General features: G+C 40.1%; 2 protein-coding genes across 2 annotated transcripts; both read right to left on the bottom strand.

Annotated features, from left to right (window-relative positions):
• On the bottom strand, positions 1-5,098 carry LOC133646693 (thrombomodulin-like). Its single transcript, XM_062042354.1, has one exon. It carries the CDS (start codon positions 4,939-4,941, stop codon positions 3,343-3,345), a length of 1,599 nt encoding a protein of 532 aa, XP_061898338.1. The 5' UTR covers positions 4,942-5,098; the 3' UTR covers positions 1-3,342.
• A 1,347-nt stretch (positions 5,099-6,445) lies between these two features.
• LOC133645733 (thrombomodulin-like) lies at positions 6,446-8,744 on the bottom strand. The gene has a single exon (XM_062040592.1). It carries the CDS (start codon positions 8,604-8,606, stop codon positions 7,143-7,145), a length of 1,464 nt encoding a protein of 487 aa, XP_061896576.1. The 5' UTR covers positions 8,607-8,744; the 3' UTR covers positions 6,446-7,142.
• Positions 8,745-16,360: the final 7,616 nt, after the last annotated feature.

Raw genomic sequence — 16,360 nt, forward strand, 5'->3', positions numbered from 1 at the left:
TTCTAGCTATATATATATATTTATTTTATTTACATAAAAGAAATACTTGAATTATCTGTCCATTAGATGGCAGTATTGTCCTGTTTAACTTCTCTGTTCATGACTGAGAAATCATTTCGGCCACCGTGTTCAATGGAGAAGTCTGTTCTACATATTTACAGGCAACATACACCTTCCACTTCGAACTGTGCTGGATGAACTGAAATTCTTGTTTCCATTCGTTTTGGAACTTGCAAGCGTATTTATATTGTGGTGAAGCGGACGTGAGAATAGGCTGTCCCCACTCAGTCTCAGGTCCGCATTGAGCTGGAGGGGGCGTGGCCTCCAGCTCCGGCTGAATACCGGGAGTTTGTCGGGAGAAAATCTCTGCCGGGAGGTTGTCGGGAGAGGCGCTGAATAACGGGATTCTCCCGCTAAAAACGGGAGGGTTGGCAAGTATGCAGGACATGGACCTGGAGGGGGCGTGTCTTTAGGGCTGGAAATCGGGACAAATTCGGGAGAATGGTTGTCCCGTGAGATTTTCGGGAGAGTCACTGAAATTCAGGAGTCTCCCGGAAAATCCGGCAGTGTTGGCAAGTATGGCTTTGTGGCTGAGGGGCGTCAGATTGGTGGAATATTGACATGAATATTCATCTTTACACTGGGTTTAGCATTCACATTTAGATTAAGATTTAAGGTTTAGATTTAACATTTCGGTTTAGATTTAACATTTAAGTTTACATTTATGATTTAGATTTAACATTTAGGTTTTGATTTACCATTTAGGTTTAGGTTTAACATTTAGCGCTCACATTTATATTTAACATTAAGGTTTAGATTTAACATTTAGGTTGAAATTTAACATTTAGATTTAAATTTAACATTTTGATTTATATTGAACATTTAGGTTTAGATCTGCCATTTAGGTTTAAAAATTTACCATTTAGATTTAACATTTAGGTTTAGATTTGCCATTTAGGTTTAAATTTAACATTTAGATTCAACATGTAGGTTTAGATTTGCCATTTCGGTTTAAATTTAACATTTAGATTTAACATTTAGGTTTAGATTTGTCATTTAGGTAGAAATGTAACATTTAGCTTCAGATGTAACATTTAGGTTTAGATTTGCCATTTAGGTTTAAAATGTAACATTTAGATTTAACATTTAGGTTTATATTGGCCATTTAGGTAGAAATGTAACATTTTGATTTAACATTTAGATTTAGATATGCCATTTAGGTTTAAAATTTAACATTTAGGTTTAGATTTGTCATTTAGGTAGAAATTTAACATTTACGTTTAGATTTAACATTTAGGTTTAGATTTAGATTTAACATTTAGGTTTAGATTTGCCATTTAGGAAGAAATTTAACATTTACACTTAAATTTGACATTTAGTTTTAGATTTAACATTTAGGTTTAGATTTGCCATTTAGGTAGAAATGTAACATTTAGACTTAAATTTAACATTTAGATTTAGATTTAACATTTGGGTTTAGATTTGCCATTTAGGTAGAAACGTAACATTTTGATTTAACATTTAGGTTTAGATTTGCCATTTAGGTAGAAATTTAACATTAAGATTTAGATTGAATATTTGGTTTAGATTTGCCATTTAGATAGAAAGTTTACATTTAGACTTAAATTTAACATTTGAGTTTATATTTGCCATTTAGGTAGAAATGTAACATTTTGATTTAACATTTAGATTTAACATTTAGATTTAGATATGCCATTTAGGTTTAAAATGTAACATTTAGGTTTACATTTGTCATTTAGGTAGAAATTCAACATTTTGATTTAACATTTAGATTTAACATTTAGATTTACTATAGATTTGCCATTTAGGTAGACATGTAACATTTTGATTTAACATTTAGGTTTAGATTTTCCATTTAGGTAGACATGTAACATTTTGATTTAACATTTAGGTTTAGATTTGCCATTTAGGTAGAAATTTAACATTAAGATTTAGATTTAATATTTAGGTTTAGATTTGCTATTTAGGTTTGAATTTAACATTTAGATTTAACATGTAGGTTTAGATTTGCCATTTAGATAGAAATTTTACATTTAGACTTAAATTTAACATTTACATTTAGATTTAACATTTAGGTTTAGATTTGCCATTTAGATAGACATTTTACATTTAGACTTAAATTTAACATTTACATTTAGGTTTAGATTTGCCATTTAGATAGAAAGTTTACATTTAGACTTAAATTTAACATTTACGTTTAGATTTGCCATTTAAGTAGAAATGTAACATTTTGATTTAACATTGAGATTTAGATTTAACATGTAGATTTAGATATGTCATTTAGGTTTAAAATGTAACATTTAGGCTTACATTTGTCATTTAGGTAGAAATGTAATATTTTGATTTAACATTTAGATTTACTGTAGATTTGCCATTTAGGTAGAAATGTAACATTTTGATTTAACATTTAGGTTTAGATTTTCCATTTAGGTAGACATGTAACATTTAGATTTAACATTTGGGTTTGGATTTGCCATTTAGGTAGAAATTTAACATTAAGATTTAGATTTAATATTTAGGTTTAGATTTGCCATTTAGGTTTGAATTTAACATTTAGATTTAACATTTAGGTTTAGATTTGCCATTTAGATAGAAATTTTACATTTAGACTTAAATTTAACATTTACATTTAGATTTAACATTTAGGTTTAGATTTGTCATTTAGGTAGAAATGTAACATTTTGATTTAGATTTAACATTTAAATTTAGACTTAACATTTAGGTAGAAATGTAACAGGGGACGGCGTGGCAAAGTTGGGAGAGTGGCCGTGCCAGCAATCTGAGGGTTACTGGTTCAATCCCCACCTTCTACCATCCTAGTCACGTCCGTTGTGTCCTTGAGCAAGACACTTCACCCTTGCTCCTCATGGGACTGGTTAGCGCCGTGCATGGCAGCTCCCGCCATCAGTGTGTGAATATGTGTGTGCGAATGGGTGAATGTGGAAAATAGTGTCAAAGCGATTTGAGTTCCTTAAAAAGGTAGAAAAGCGCTATACAAGTACGACCCATTTACCATTTTTATTTAACATTTTGATTTAGATTCAACATTTAGATTTAGACTTAACATTTAGGTTTAGATATGCCATTTAGGTTTAAAATGTAACATTTAGGTTTAGATTTGCCATTTAGGTAGAAATGTTACATTTAGACTCATATTTTACTTTTCGGTTTAGATTTGCCATTTAGGTCGAAATTTAACATTTAGATAGAAAATGTGGAGCCAACATTTCATTCCAACTCCAATGTGGTGAAAATGAGCTGAATGTGAGCAATGAACCGCTAGAAAAGCGCGTTTCCATTCGATACCCATACTCCTTTGCGTCAAGCGTCAGCCTCCATCTTGCGGGAGTCGGCTGCCTCTGCTCCCGCCGCTTCCATCACGAGGTCCCGTTCCACTCGGCTGCGTTTGCAGCAGACTAAGTGGACCAGGAGGACCAGCAGCACCACCGCGAGCGTGCAGCAGACCAAGATGGCCGCCAGTCCGCCTGGCGAGAGCGTCGAGGGCCTCCGTGTGGGAGCGGGCGGCGGGGTCACGTGACGGTCGGGGCCGGCGGTGGACTGACCGGAACCATCCCAGTCCTCGTCCTCGTCCTCGCTCCGCGCGCAGAACACCTCCTTGGTCAAGGTGAAGCCCGGGCGGCAGGAGCAGGTGAAGGAGCCGAAGGTGTTGCGGCACAGCTGGTCGCAGTAGGAGAAGGCGCACTCGTCGATGTCAATGCACACAGTGTGCTGCTCTCTCTCCTCGGCGATGTAGCCGTCAGCGCATGCGCACTGGTACCTGTTGTTGGGGTCGCACTCGGCGGGGCACTCTTCTTTGCCGCAGTGCAGCGTGCAGCTGTTCCCGCGTAGGACGTAGCCCTCGTAGCACAAGCACAAGTAACTTCCGGCGGTGTTGTGACACATGTGCTCGCAGGGCGCCGACGCGCACTCGTCCTGATCCGCGCACGTGCCGCCCGTCAGCTTGAAGCCGTCCGCGCACGCGCACTTGAAGCCACCCGGGCTGTCAATGCACCGGAAATTCTCCCCGGGACACTGGCGCGCGTCCGAGCACTCGTTAAAGTCCACGCACGTGCGTCCGTCGGGTGCCAGTCTGAAACCGTGCGTGCACGTGCACGACTCCTCCACGCAAGCGTGCTCGCAGCCCAGACGCGCGCACGGGTCGTCCGGGTCCTTGGTGCACGTGACTTTGTTGAGCGGGTCCACGGAGAGGCCGGGTGGGCAGAAGCAGGATGGCTTCCGGTCAGGACCCGCGTGTACGCATGCGTGCTCGCAGCCTCCCTGGAAGATCTCGCAGCTCCACGGAGCCGGAAGCCACTTTTTGGAGAAGCACACGAACTTCCGCTCGCTCGGCATCCGAGTTGCGGTACTTCCGGGCGGCAGGGAGAGAAGCTCCTCCCCCCCAAAGCCCAAGGGGGTGTCGTACCTGACGTCGCCGTCCGCCAGGCGCGTGCACGCGTAGCTGAAGTTGTGCGTGCACACGAAGCCGCTGACTGGCGCGTCACAGGCCTCTTGCTCCCACTGGAAGCCCCCCTCCGCACTCACGGTGACGCAACTTGGAGAGATGCAGCTGCGGTCAAGAGTGTCCGAAACACTTTTACTTTCGTTCGTCGGCCACTCGTAGCCTCGGAGGGCGGACGTCACATCCGGGCATCCGCTGGGACTCTGCAGACCGACCCAGAACGAGCCCGAAACGTTCCCGAGGAGCGCCGAGAGTCTGTCAAGTGACGCAGCTGAACGCACGCTCGCTAAGTGGCCGTTTTGTTCTTTGCACCGCTTATGCGCGCTCGCAAAGTCGCCGGATTGTTGGTGGATGACGTCACACCGCGTACCGACGCACGAGCCGCCGATCGGCCCCTCGGCAGCGTGTCCCCCCGCCAAGACGAGCAGCAAAAACACAAAAACATTCCAAACTTTTGCCATCTTCAAGTGCGCGTGTGTCCCGGCAACCGGCAAGCACTTTTAGGACCTTCGAGATGTTCTGAATTCATATTCGATAAGTCAGCAGAGGAAGGAAAAAGGGTGAAGAAACTTCTGCTCCTCAAACGGCATCTTCTGCTCCTTCTGTGACGTCACTGCCACGGACATGCCTACTTGTCGGAGTAGCCCCTCCCTCTGAGTGGACTTACTCATGTTTATGGCACTTACATCATTTTTCATATCGTCTGATAAACATGAAACAGGATTGTTCGGTTTTAAATAATAATTATATTAAATTCTGCATTTTTATCAACTGCATACACTTAAATGCTATTCTAAATGGACTAAATTTGACAAAATATTACAAAATGTTGATAAAGAGCAAAACACATCAATTAGTATTATAATAAATGAGTTAAAAGATATAGGTAAATATACATGTAACTAAAAAAAATAATAATGCAACTTTTAATGACAAACATAATAATGTAACGTTTAATGACCAATATAATAAATGTGCAACATTAAATGACAAATATAATAATGCAACATTAAATGACAAATATAATAATGCAACCTTTATTGACAAGTATAATAATGCAACATTTAATCAGAATCAGAATAGTTTTATTGCCATTGTTTGAGAACGGGTTCACAAACTAGGAATTTTTCTTGGTCCAATCGTGCAACATAAAACACATATAACACATATTTGGTAATAAAAAGAGCCGTAACGGAGCTATCAGAACTTGTTATAAACTTTAAAGGAATTCAAGGAGCTACTGTTAGGAGTTATTGTTCATGTGCCTGATGGCCGAGGGGAAAAAACTGTTCAGGTGGCGGGAGGTGTGGGTCTGGATGGAGCGTAGTCTCCTGCCTGAGGGGAAAGGGGAGAATAGTTTGTGTCCAGAGTGAGAAGAGTCAGCTGTGATCCGACCCACACGCCTCCTGGTCCTGGAGGAGAACAAGTCCTGGAGGGATGGGAGCTTGCAGCCAATCACCTTCTCAGCAGCATGTACGATGCGCTGCAGTCTATGCCTATCCTGGACTGTGGCGCTGGGGAACCACACGGTGATGGAGGAGGTCAGGATGGACTCTATGATGGCTGAGTAAAGCTGCACCAGAATCTCGGTCGGCACCTTAAGTTTCTGTTGACCCTGCGATGAGGTGGCGACTTGTCCAGGGTGTACCCCGCCTTCCGCCCGATTGTAGCTGAGATAGGCTCCAGCGCCCCCGCGACCCGAAGGGAATAAGCGGTAGACAATGGATGGATGGATGGAATAATGTAACATTTATTGACAAGTATAATAATGCAACATTGAATGACAAATATAATAATGTAACTTTTTTTGACAAATAAAATAATGTAGCATTTATTGACAAATATAATAATGTAACATTTAATGACAAATATAATAATGTAACTTTTATTGACAAATATAATAATGTAACTTTTATTGACAAATATAATAATGTAACATTTATTGACAAATATAATAATGTAACATTTAATGACAAATATAATAATACAACATTTAATGACAAATATAATAATGTAACTTTTATTGACAAATGTAATAATGTAACTTTTATTGACAAATATAATAATGCAAGTAGCAGCAAATACTTTGAATATTTTACATTCATGGTCTTTCTTACAGTTATCAAATGCAAACATCACATTAAAATATAAATATGATTAATAATCCACTCAGATCACGTGACTTAATTGATAAATATTTCACTGCTAGAAATTGTACAGTATTTTGTCGGAATATACAATATTGACAAAGTTTCTTTGCAGGCTTTTAAAGACAGACAAAACACTGCCAATACTAAAATAAACAGTAAATAAAGCAAACAAATGATAGGAAATTGTGTCTTTCCCCAAGTTTTTATGATTTGAGGATAAGAATAACGACTTTGAAAATAAGAATATCGACTTTGAAAATAAGAATATCAAGACAAGTCACAATATTTATGACTTTTAGGAGTATCAAATTGGCTAAAATGCTTACATGTTAGTTGGTCGAGAAATGGGTTTGATTTTGGACAATTTATGTGTGACTATGAGTAACAGTTGAAAATGTCATTAATAATAATAATAATCTGTCAGCAGGGAGAGCAACCTGACACGCTTTGTCTGAAGCGTGAAAGTCACGTGGTCACACGGTGAGAGTCACGTGTCACACTCTCGTTGCGCACTAAAGTCTTTGCAGCTCGCTTTTGTCCCACGAGAGTTTCTTGTAGGTCTCCGTGCTCACCTGCTGCAGGTAGAAAATGTCCACGCGCGGCCTCTTGATGGAGGAAACTTGCAGACTTCCGCAGCGTTTGTTGAGGTGCTTGACCAGGAAGTAGACGGAGCCCAAAGCCAGCAACACAAACACTCCGATGCCCAGAACGCTTCCAGTCTTCACGTAGGGCGGAAGTGCGGCGGGCCGCGCGCCAGCAGGCGTGGGACTCTGGTGGGTGACGGGCAAGTCGTAGTCGTGCACGCACATGTACCCGTCATACAAGGTGTAGCCTTCGTTGCAGGAGCACAGGAAGCTGCCGAAATTGTTGGTGCAGGTGTGCTCGCACTGCAGCTGGATCTCACACTCGTTGATGTCGGTGCAGTACGGAGTGTTGTTGCGGCGCACGTCCTGGATGTAGCCCTCGGGACAGAAGCACTCGTGCTCGTGCACGCACTCGGCGGAACAGTCTTGCTGCTCACAGTGCAGGTCGCACCTGGCGGGGTCGCTCGCAGACAACCTGTAGCCCTCACGGCACGCGCACGCGTACACGCCCTCCAACTTGACGCACATCATGTGCTCGCACTTCTCACACACGCGCATATCCACGCACACGCCGTCCTCCTCCACCCAGCCGTCTGTGCACGTGCACTCGAACCCGTCGCGGGTGCTCACGCACTCTTCGCCCTCGCCCGTGCAGGGCTCGTGGAGCGCGCACGCGTCCACGCGCACGCAGCCGCCTTCACGGGCGGGCTCGTACCCGGCGGGGCAGCTGCCGTTCTGCCGTGACGTCACGCAGGTGATGAGGTTGGCGTGCAGATGTTGTCCCGGCGGACACACGCACGAACCGGAAGTGACGTTGCAGCCGTGCTCGCAGCCGCCGCGCAGCACCTCGCAGTTCCAGGGCGCGCGGAGCCACGTGCGGCCGAAGCACAGATGCTTGGAGTCCGGATGGCGCGCGCCGCTTTTTCCCGCCACCGCGATGGTTCCCTGCGGGAAAGTGTGGTTCAGCGCGATGTCCATCGGCGCCGTGTACGTCGCCGCGGCGCCCGCCGCCGTCGTGACGTCATTGCAGGGCTCCTCCACGGCGTAGGTGCACACGAATCCGCTCAGCTTGGTTTCGCAGGGCAAACTTTGGAACACCAACTTCCCGCCGCCGAGCGTCACGGACACCGACGAGCAGTGGGGCGCCTTCTGCCCTCCCAGCCAAAAGGGGCCGCCGGCGGCGCGCTTTAAGACGCTCCTGACGTCCTCATCCACAGATGTCGGGGGCAGCAAAGTCCCGCTGACGTTGCGACAACTTTCCTGCGCTACGCGGAAGTCCGCGGTGTCTCGAAAGAGCGCGAAACACCGGCTACCGGAACAAAGTCCGCGCTGGCAGTGCGCGCTTTTCTGCAGCCCGCAGATGAAAAGTGCGCACGTGAGGAAGGCGATCATGATGAAGAGGAGGATGAGGATGAAGAGTCCGGACTGGAAGCTGCTCCACAATAAAAGCTCCCAGTCGCCATTTATAAACACGTGACCCCAGTTGGATCAGCACAGGAAGGAAGTTCCATTCTGGTGGGTCCCGCTCCACGCCTCCCACCGCGTTTGGATCTTATCACGCACTGACGCATTACACACACGCGCACGCACACGCCCATGCACGCGCGCACACTCAAAACAAACTAATGTGATGAATTACACAACCAGGGGCGCCGAAAAGGGGGGGTAAAGGAGACGGATTCTAGGGGCCCATGATGGAGGGGGGCCCAGAGAGACCCCTAATGATGATGAAATTATAATACAGGGGGCCCTGTAAAGATTCTTTTCATGGGGCCCAAAATCCCTAGCGGCGCCCCTGTACACAACACACTGCATAAATGACGTCACACCTGACAGGTGTGTTGTAACACCTGCACAGATGAGTGACGACTAATTTCACTTCTAGATAAAAGCGCATGGCACTTTAGATCAAACAAATGACATTAACATTGACAATAAGTCAAAATATTTGGCTCTTTTTTTAAGTTATTTGAGACGACTAACAAACAGTTAATCCAAATGTGTGAATAATTGCTGGAGATATGCATGGAATCATTTGCTAGCTGGAGCAAAAAAACATGTTTACGACTTAAATGCTTCAAAACATCAAAGTGGTTGGCAGCCATTTTGACCTAAACTCACACGATAAATATTACTACTATTTTATTATCATGAAGATGGATATGACATGATGGATGAGTAAACATGAGGGAGGAGATGTCAGTAAAGGCCGTGATTGGTTGAAACCATGAGACAAGAGAGCTGCTGCTTGCTGATTGGTTGAAAGCTTGACACTAAATTAGTGCTGTTGACTCAAGATAATAGGATAGTGATATTATGCTAATATTATGCTATTATATATATATATATATATATATATATATATATATATATATATATATATATATATATATATATATATATATATATATATATATATATATATATATATATATATATATATATATATATATATATATATATATATATATATATATATATATATATATATATATATATATATATATATATATACATATATATATATATATATATATATCCAGCGCCCCCCGCGACCCCGAAGGGAATAAGCGGTAGAAAATGGATGGATGGATGGATATATATATAAACATAAATATAAATATGCTTATACATACATATATACTGTATATATACATACACATATATACATACATACACACACAGTATATATACATACATACAGATATAAATATATATATATACATATATATATATATATATATATATATATATATATATATATATATATATATATATATATATATATATATATATATATATATATATATATATATATATATATATATATCAATCAATCAATCAATGTTTATTTATATAGCCCTAAATCACAAGTGTCTCAAAGGGCTGTACAAGCCACAACGACATCCTCGGTACAGAGCCCACATATATATATCCAAAGACATGCACCTGGGGATAGGTTGATTGGCAACACTAAATTGGCCCTAGTGTGTGATTGTGAGTGTGAATGTTGTCTGTGTATCTGTGTTGGCCCTGCGATGAGGTGGCGACTTGTCCAGGGTGTACCCCGCCTTACGCCCGATTGTAGCTGAGATAGGCTCCAGCGCCCCCCGCGACCCCGAAGGGAATAAGCGGTAGGAAAATAGATGGATATATATATATATATATATATATATATATATATATATATATATATATATATATATATATACAAATATACACACAAACACATATATACAGTGTACCATGCGTGCACACACACACACACACACACACACACACACACACACACACACACACACACACACACACACACACGTGTGTAAATATATATATATATATATATATATATATATATATATATATATATATATATATATATATATATATATATATATATATATATATATATATATATATATATATATATATATATATATATATATATATATATATACAGTATTATATATATATATATATATACACATTATTATATATTTATATATACAGTCAAGGTTTCTGTGGTTTATCGGTTATACAGTGTTCAATACCGGGGTAGAGCGGAATATACATTAGGTCAGGAAAAAGCACAGAGGCTATTTCATCCCTATACAAGCAGGTTTCAAAATAGCCTCTGTGTTTTTTCCTAACCTAACGCATATATATATATATATATATATATATATATATATATATATATATATATATATATATATATATATATATATATATATATATATATATATATGACAGTATATATATATATATATATATATATATATATATATATACATATATATATATATATATATATATATATATATATATATATATATATATATATATATATATATATGACAGTATATATATATATATATATATATATATATATATATATATATATATATATATATATATATATATATATATATATATATATATATATATATATATATATATATATATATATATATACATAAATATATATATACAAATAAATGATAATAAATTAATGATAAATGAGTTAGACTTGTATAGCGCTTTTCTACCTTCAAGGTACTCAAAGCGCTTTGACAGTATTTCCACATTCACCCATTCACACACACATTCACACACTGATGGCGGGAGCTGCCATGCAAGGCGCTAACCAGCACCCATCAGGAGCAGGGGTGAAGTGTCTTGCCCAAGGACACAACGGACGTGACTAGGATGGTAGAAGGTGGGGATTGAACCCCAGTAACCAGCAATCCTCCGATTGCTGGCACAGCCACTCTACCAACTTCGCCACGCCGTCGTGTGCCGTCACACACAAACATATATATATATATATACATATATATATGTGTATATATATATATATATATATATATATATATATATATATATATATATATATATATATATATATATATATATATATATATATATATATATATATATATATATATATATTTTTTTTTTTATATATATGTATATATGTATATATATATAACATATGTTGTAGCTTTTATCCAACTCCCTAAGCGTTTGGATATACATTTACAGTAAGGAAGTACTAATTCATCTTTGTATTGTTTGTATAATGTGTGATTGTTACATTTTTGTGTTCTCAGTGAAGGTTGGAAGTTTTCCTCAAGTGACTAAAAGTGGAAGAGGAAGTAAAAAAATACAATAGCCTTACTTCCTACATCCAAAGGTCATAAAAAGACAACACAATGAGAAGTGAATACTGCATGTAATACTAGAAGTCAATAACTGACTACTAGAAGAAAGTAGAAGTTATTACTTAAAGCAGTGGTCCTCAACCACCGGGCCGCGGCCCACCAATTTGTACCGGGCCGCACAAGAAATAATAAAAAAAAAATAAATAAATAAATAAATAAATATATATATATTTTTTTTATTTTTATTAAATCAACATAAAAAACACAATATATTCATTATATATCAATATAGATCAATACAGTCTGCAGGGATACAGTCTGTAAGCAGACATGATTGTATTTCTTTATGAAAAAAAAAATAATAATTTTTTTTTTTTTAAATTTCATGAAAATGCCAGATGGTCTTTGTGAAGCAAACATATACATTTTAGAGTCATGATAGATTAAACATCCGTTATTAACGTATGGAGCAAATCAAATCAATTAAAAAATCAAATTACCAATATCTCCATTCTGTCTAGATGCTATATGTGTTTTTCAGATTTTTGTCCTGATAACTGATATATTTACAGTGGTTTCAAGTCTGCATGCACAACAGTGAATGACTTAATCAATTTGTGAAGCCACTGTTGAATTGTCACTTGCCAATTAGCTCAGCATGATAGACCACAGTCTTTGGTTCTATTGTTGTGGATTTTAGCCTCAACTGGTGCAAAAGGAACATTATAATGTTAACTGTCTTGCCTTCCTGTTCTCCTGTTTGTTGCTCAGAATTGCCTTAATTTGCCAAAAATCGCCCGGACCCGACCCATCGCTTCCGCAGCAGATATAATTGTGTTTATTTAGTTTAGTTACTATACTCCCTTCTTCAGGAGGAAATAAATAAGTAAATGGGTTATACTTGTATAGCGCTTTTCTACCTTCAAGGTACTCAAAGCGCTTTGACAGTATTTCCACATTCACCCATTCACACACACATTCACACACTGATGGCGGGAGCTGCCATGCAAGGCGCTAACCAGCAGCCATCAGGAGCAAGGGTGAAGTGTCTTGCCCAAGGACACAACGGACATGACTAGGATGGTAGAAGGTGGGAATTGAACCCCAGTAACCAGCAACACTCCTATTGCTGACACGGCCACTCTACCAACTTCGCCACGCCGTCCCGCAGCAAAGAACTAGCAAGGGGGTCCCTGCAGCAAGGATATAACCCCTCTTTCTGGGGCATCTAAGTGAGCTATACGACTCACTGGACAAAGGCTTTTGAAAGTTTGTTACAAGTCAGGTGATCTAGGGATACAGTTTGAAGTTGTGAGTTAAAGGCCTGGTTAATGCAGAGTGACCATGTTAATGCATACTGAGGTGATGTGTGGATTAGTGACAGACAATTTAAAAAATATTGAACACTTATTTTACAGACAATTTGACTCATGTATTTGTCTCCTCCTCATACTTTTCCATGATCGGCCTCATCCCATGGCTGCTGTACCCTGTTGACTGGCTTAGGCGAGTTGTGAAGCTGCACATAAGTTCATTGATAGACAACGGTCTTTGATGTCAGAGGCCAAGCCTTAACTGATGCAAAAATCACACTGTAATGCTGACTTTTAGGCTACTACATCAGGGTTTGTTGATGCTGGGAAAAGAACCCTGGTATCCCAGGGGAAAGGGCAAGGTTTGGTGTGTTGGGCCAGGGAGCTGGCATGATGGTGGCTGTCATGTGTGAGTTAAGAGCTGGTTGCCCCATGGATTGCACCACATGGTCTGGTCTTCCCTGCCTACAAACCAGGTGTGACATACCAATAGTGATTAGTGTGAACAGAACAGAACAAAGAAGAACAGGAGAGAGAACAGAAGAAACTTATGAGAATCAAGGTGAGCTAAATATAATATCTTATTTCAGCATGCTTGACACTAGCTGAGGACTTTTATGGTAAAAGGTGGACTAAGCATTTGTTTCTTGTTATTTTTTGTTCGTTTGCTTATTTGTTTGTTTTCTTGTAGAAATGACTTACACTGCATGGACCAAAGCTGAAGTTTGCCATTGGCTTCAAAAAGAGGGGTTTGCTGATTACTGCAAGACATTTTCTGGTGGGGTATATTGAATTTTCAGTGTCAACGTTGTCCGATTAAATCCAGAACACAAAAGAGATACCTGAAACATCTAAAAATATATCATGAAAGTGAACCTAGCTTCGTTGTTGAATGCGGCCAAAATGGATGTCCCAGTACTTATACCAAAATATCATCCCTTCGAAAACACATAAACCGGAAGCACAGAACTACAGTTCAAGAGGAAAATGCTGAAGTTCAGAGAAATGGTGAAGATCATTTTGAAGAAGAGCCCCACATGGAAACTTCTCCCTCTCTTTTAGAGAAATTGGCAGCAGTGAAAAGAAACTTAAAAAGAGATCTCACCTGTTTTATGCTCAAGCTTCAAGTTCACACATTACCTCAAGTGATAAAGACAACTCTTGCTAAAGATGTTGGGGAGCTTTTTCACAAATTCAGTGAGCAATATCAAGAACTACTAAAATCTGTCTGGAGGAAAAGGCAGAAGTTGAACAAAACCTCAATATCCTTTTGGAGGACAACATATTTGACCCATGTTTTGAGGACATTAATAGTGAATATAACTTCTATCAGTGCTGCATCAATGACTTTGGCCTTGTAGAGCCAATTGAGTATCTGCTTGGACACAATTCACATGGGAAGAAGGAATCCTTCCAATATATTCCAATCGTGAAAGTTCTGCAAACCATTCTTACCAGAAGTGATGTTAGGAATCATGTTTTAGAGGATCTTAGGGTGTCTACAGAAGGCATTCTAGGCGACTTTTGCGATGGATCAATTTTTAGGAATCACCCTTTTTTCAGTGTTGCAGAAAAAAAATTGCAGATACAGTTATACACTGATGAATTTGAGGCTTGGAATTGTTTGGGGTCTAAGAAGTTGAAACACAAAATATTGACTTTTTATTTTGTTATTGTAAATCTACTCCCAAAGTACAGATCACAACTACAGAACATTCATGTTGCTATCATTGTGAGACACACGTTTGTGCAGAAATATGGATATGAATCAGTTCTGAGACCACTGATAACTGACTTGTTGAAACTCCAAGTTGACGGGTTGACCATCAATATTAACAGCGAACAACATACAATCAAAGGGGCACTCGTATCTATAGTGTCCGACAATCTTTCCGCTCACTCTTTGGCTGGATTCTCTACTTGTTTCAGCAGTGGAAGAATTTGCAGGCATTGTCTGTGCCGCCATGAGGAGTTAGCAGTCCACACTGCTGAAAATTCCTGTGTACTACGTACACCTGCTGTTCATAAATGTCATGTGGACCATCCTGATAGACAGGCTTATGGTGTGACAGGACCCTGTCCATTTGATGTCATTCCTCACTTTGTGGTTTCTGAGAAGTTACCCCCAGACGTCATGCATGACGTTCTGGAAGTCACCATTCCACATGTAATTAAGTTGCTATTGCAACAGTTTCAAGGGGACAACATTGTAACCCTCCACAAGTTCAATACTCAATTGAACAAACTTTGCTTTGGCCAGAATGACAGGAGGCATAAGCCTGTGCCTCTAAAAGAATCAGTTCTCCGTGATGCAGCTCTGCCAGGGAAAGCAATAGAAAAGTGGACTCTCTTTCGCCTCTTTCCTCTAATGATTGGTAGATTTGTTCCCAAAGACAGCCCTCACTGGCATCTGTACCTCCTTCTGCGGAACATTTGTGACATCATCTTAGCCCCACAAATCAAACTCAGTTGGCTTGGGTACCTGTCCTCCCTCATCTCTGAATTTCTGGCAGAGCTCCAGCTCCTTTTTCCTGGCAAATTTACCCCCAAAACCCACTATCTTGTCCACTATCCACGACTCATTCATGAATTTGGGCCTCTCAGAGCACATTGGTGCATTCAGTTTGAAGCCAAACATTTGTATTTCAAGCACCTATCATCTGTTGTATGCAACTTCCAGAACATTTCATTAACACTTGCTAAAAGATATCAAATGTGCCAGTGTTACGATATACAGAAAGGCACGGCCACTGCTGTGGCACCTGGTGCATGTAGAGAAGTACCTCTATCCAAACTACAAGCACTGAAAGAAGTGATCACTTCTGGGGACATTCCAAATGAAACAGTCTGGAAGACTGAAACAATTGTAATAGACAGTACCACATATAAAGTTGGAGATTTCTTTGTACTTGATGTGGTTCATGGGGAAGAGGTCCCAATTTTTGCAAAAGTCCTCCATATTGTTAAGTATCGGGGTCAGTGGCTGGCTTGTGGACTTATCTATACATCAACACATTTTGAGGAGCACCTTCATGCGTACTGTGTCCAAAACACAAGGAAGTGGGTTGCCTTCAAACCGGGGATGAAGCAGATTTCCATCCACCAGATGCATATACAGATGTTAATGACAACCTGTTCATCACTCTGCACCACAAGCCACTAGGCCATG

This window comes from Entelurus aequoreus, linkage group LG03 (genome assembly GCF_033978785.1).
Source record: "Entelurus aequoreus isolate RoL-2023_Sb linkage group LG03, RoL_Eaeq_v1.1, whole genome shotgun sequence".
Taxonomy (NCBI): Eukaryota; Metazoa; Chordata; class Actinopteri; order Syngnathiformes; family Syngnathidae; genus Entelurus; species Entelurus aequoreus.

What these genes read in the sequence shown, in the direction of transcription:
- LOC133645733 (XM_062040592.1), bottom strand. Translation starts at nt 8,606, where the DNA reads ATGATCGCCTTCCTCACGTGCGCACTTTTCATCTGCGGGCTGCAGAAA.
- LOC133646693 (XM_062042354.1), bottom strand. Translation starts at nt 4,941, where the DNA reads ATGGCAAAAGTTTGGAATGTTTTTGTGTTTTTGCTGCTCGTCTTGGCG.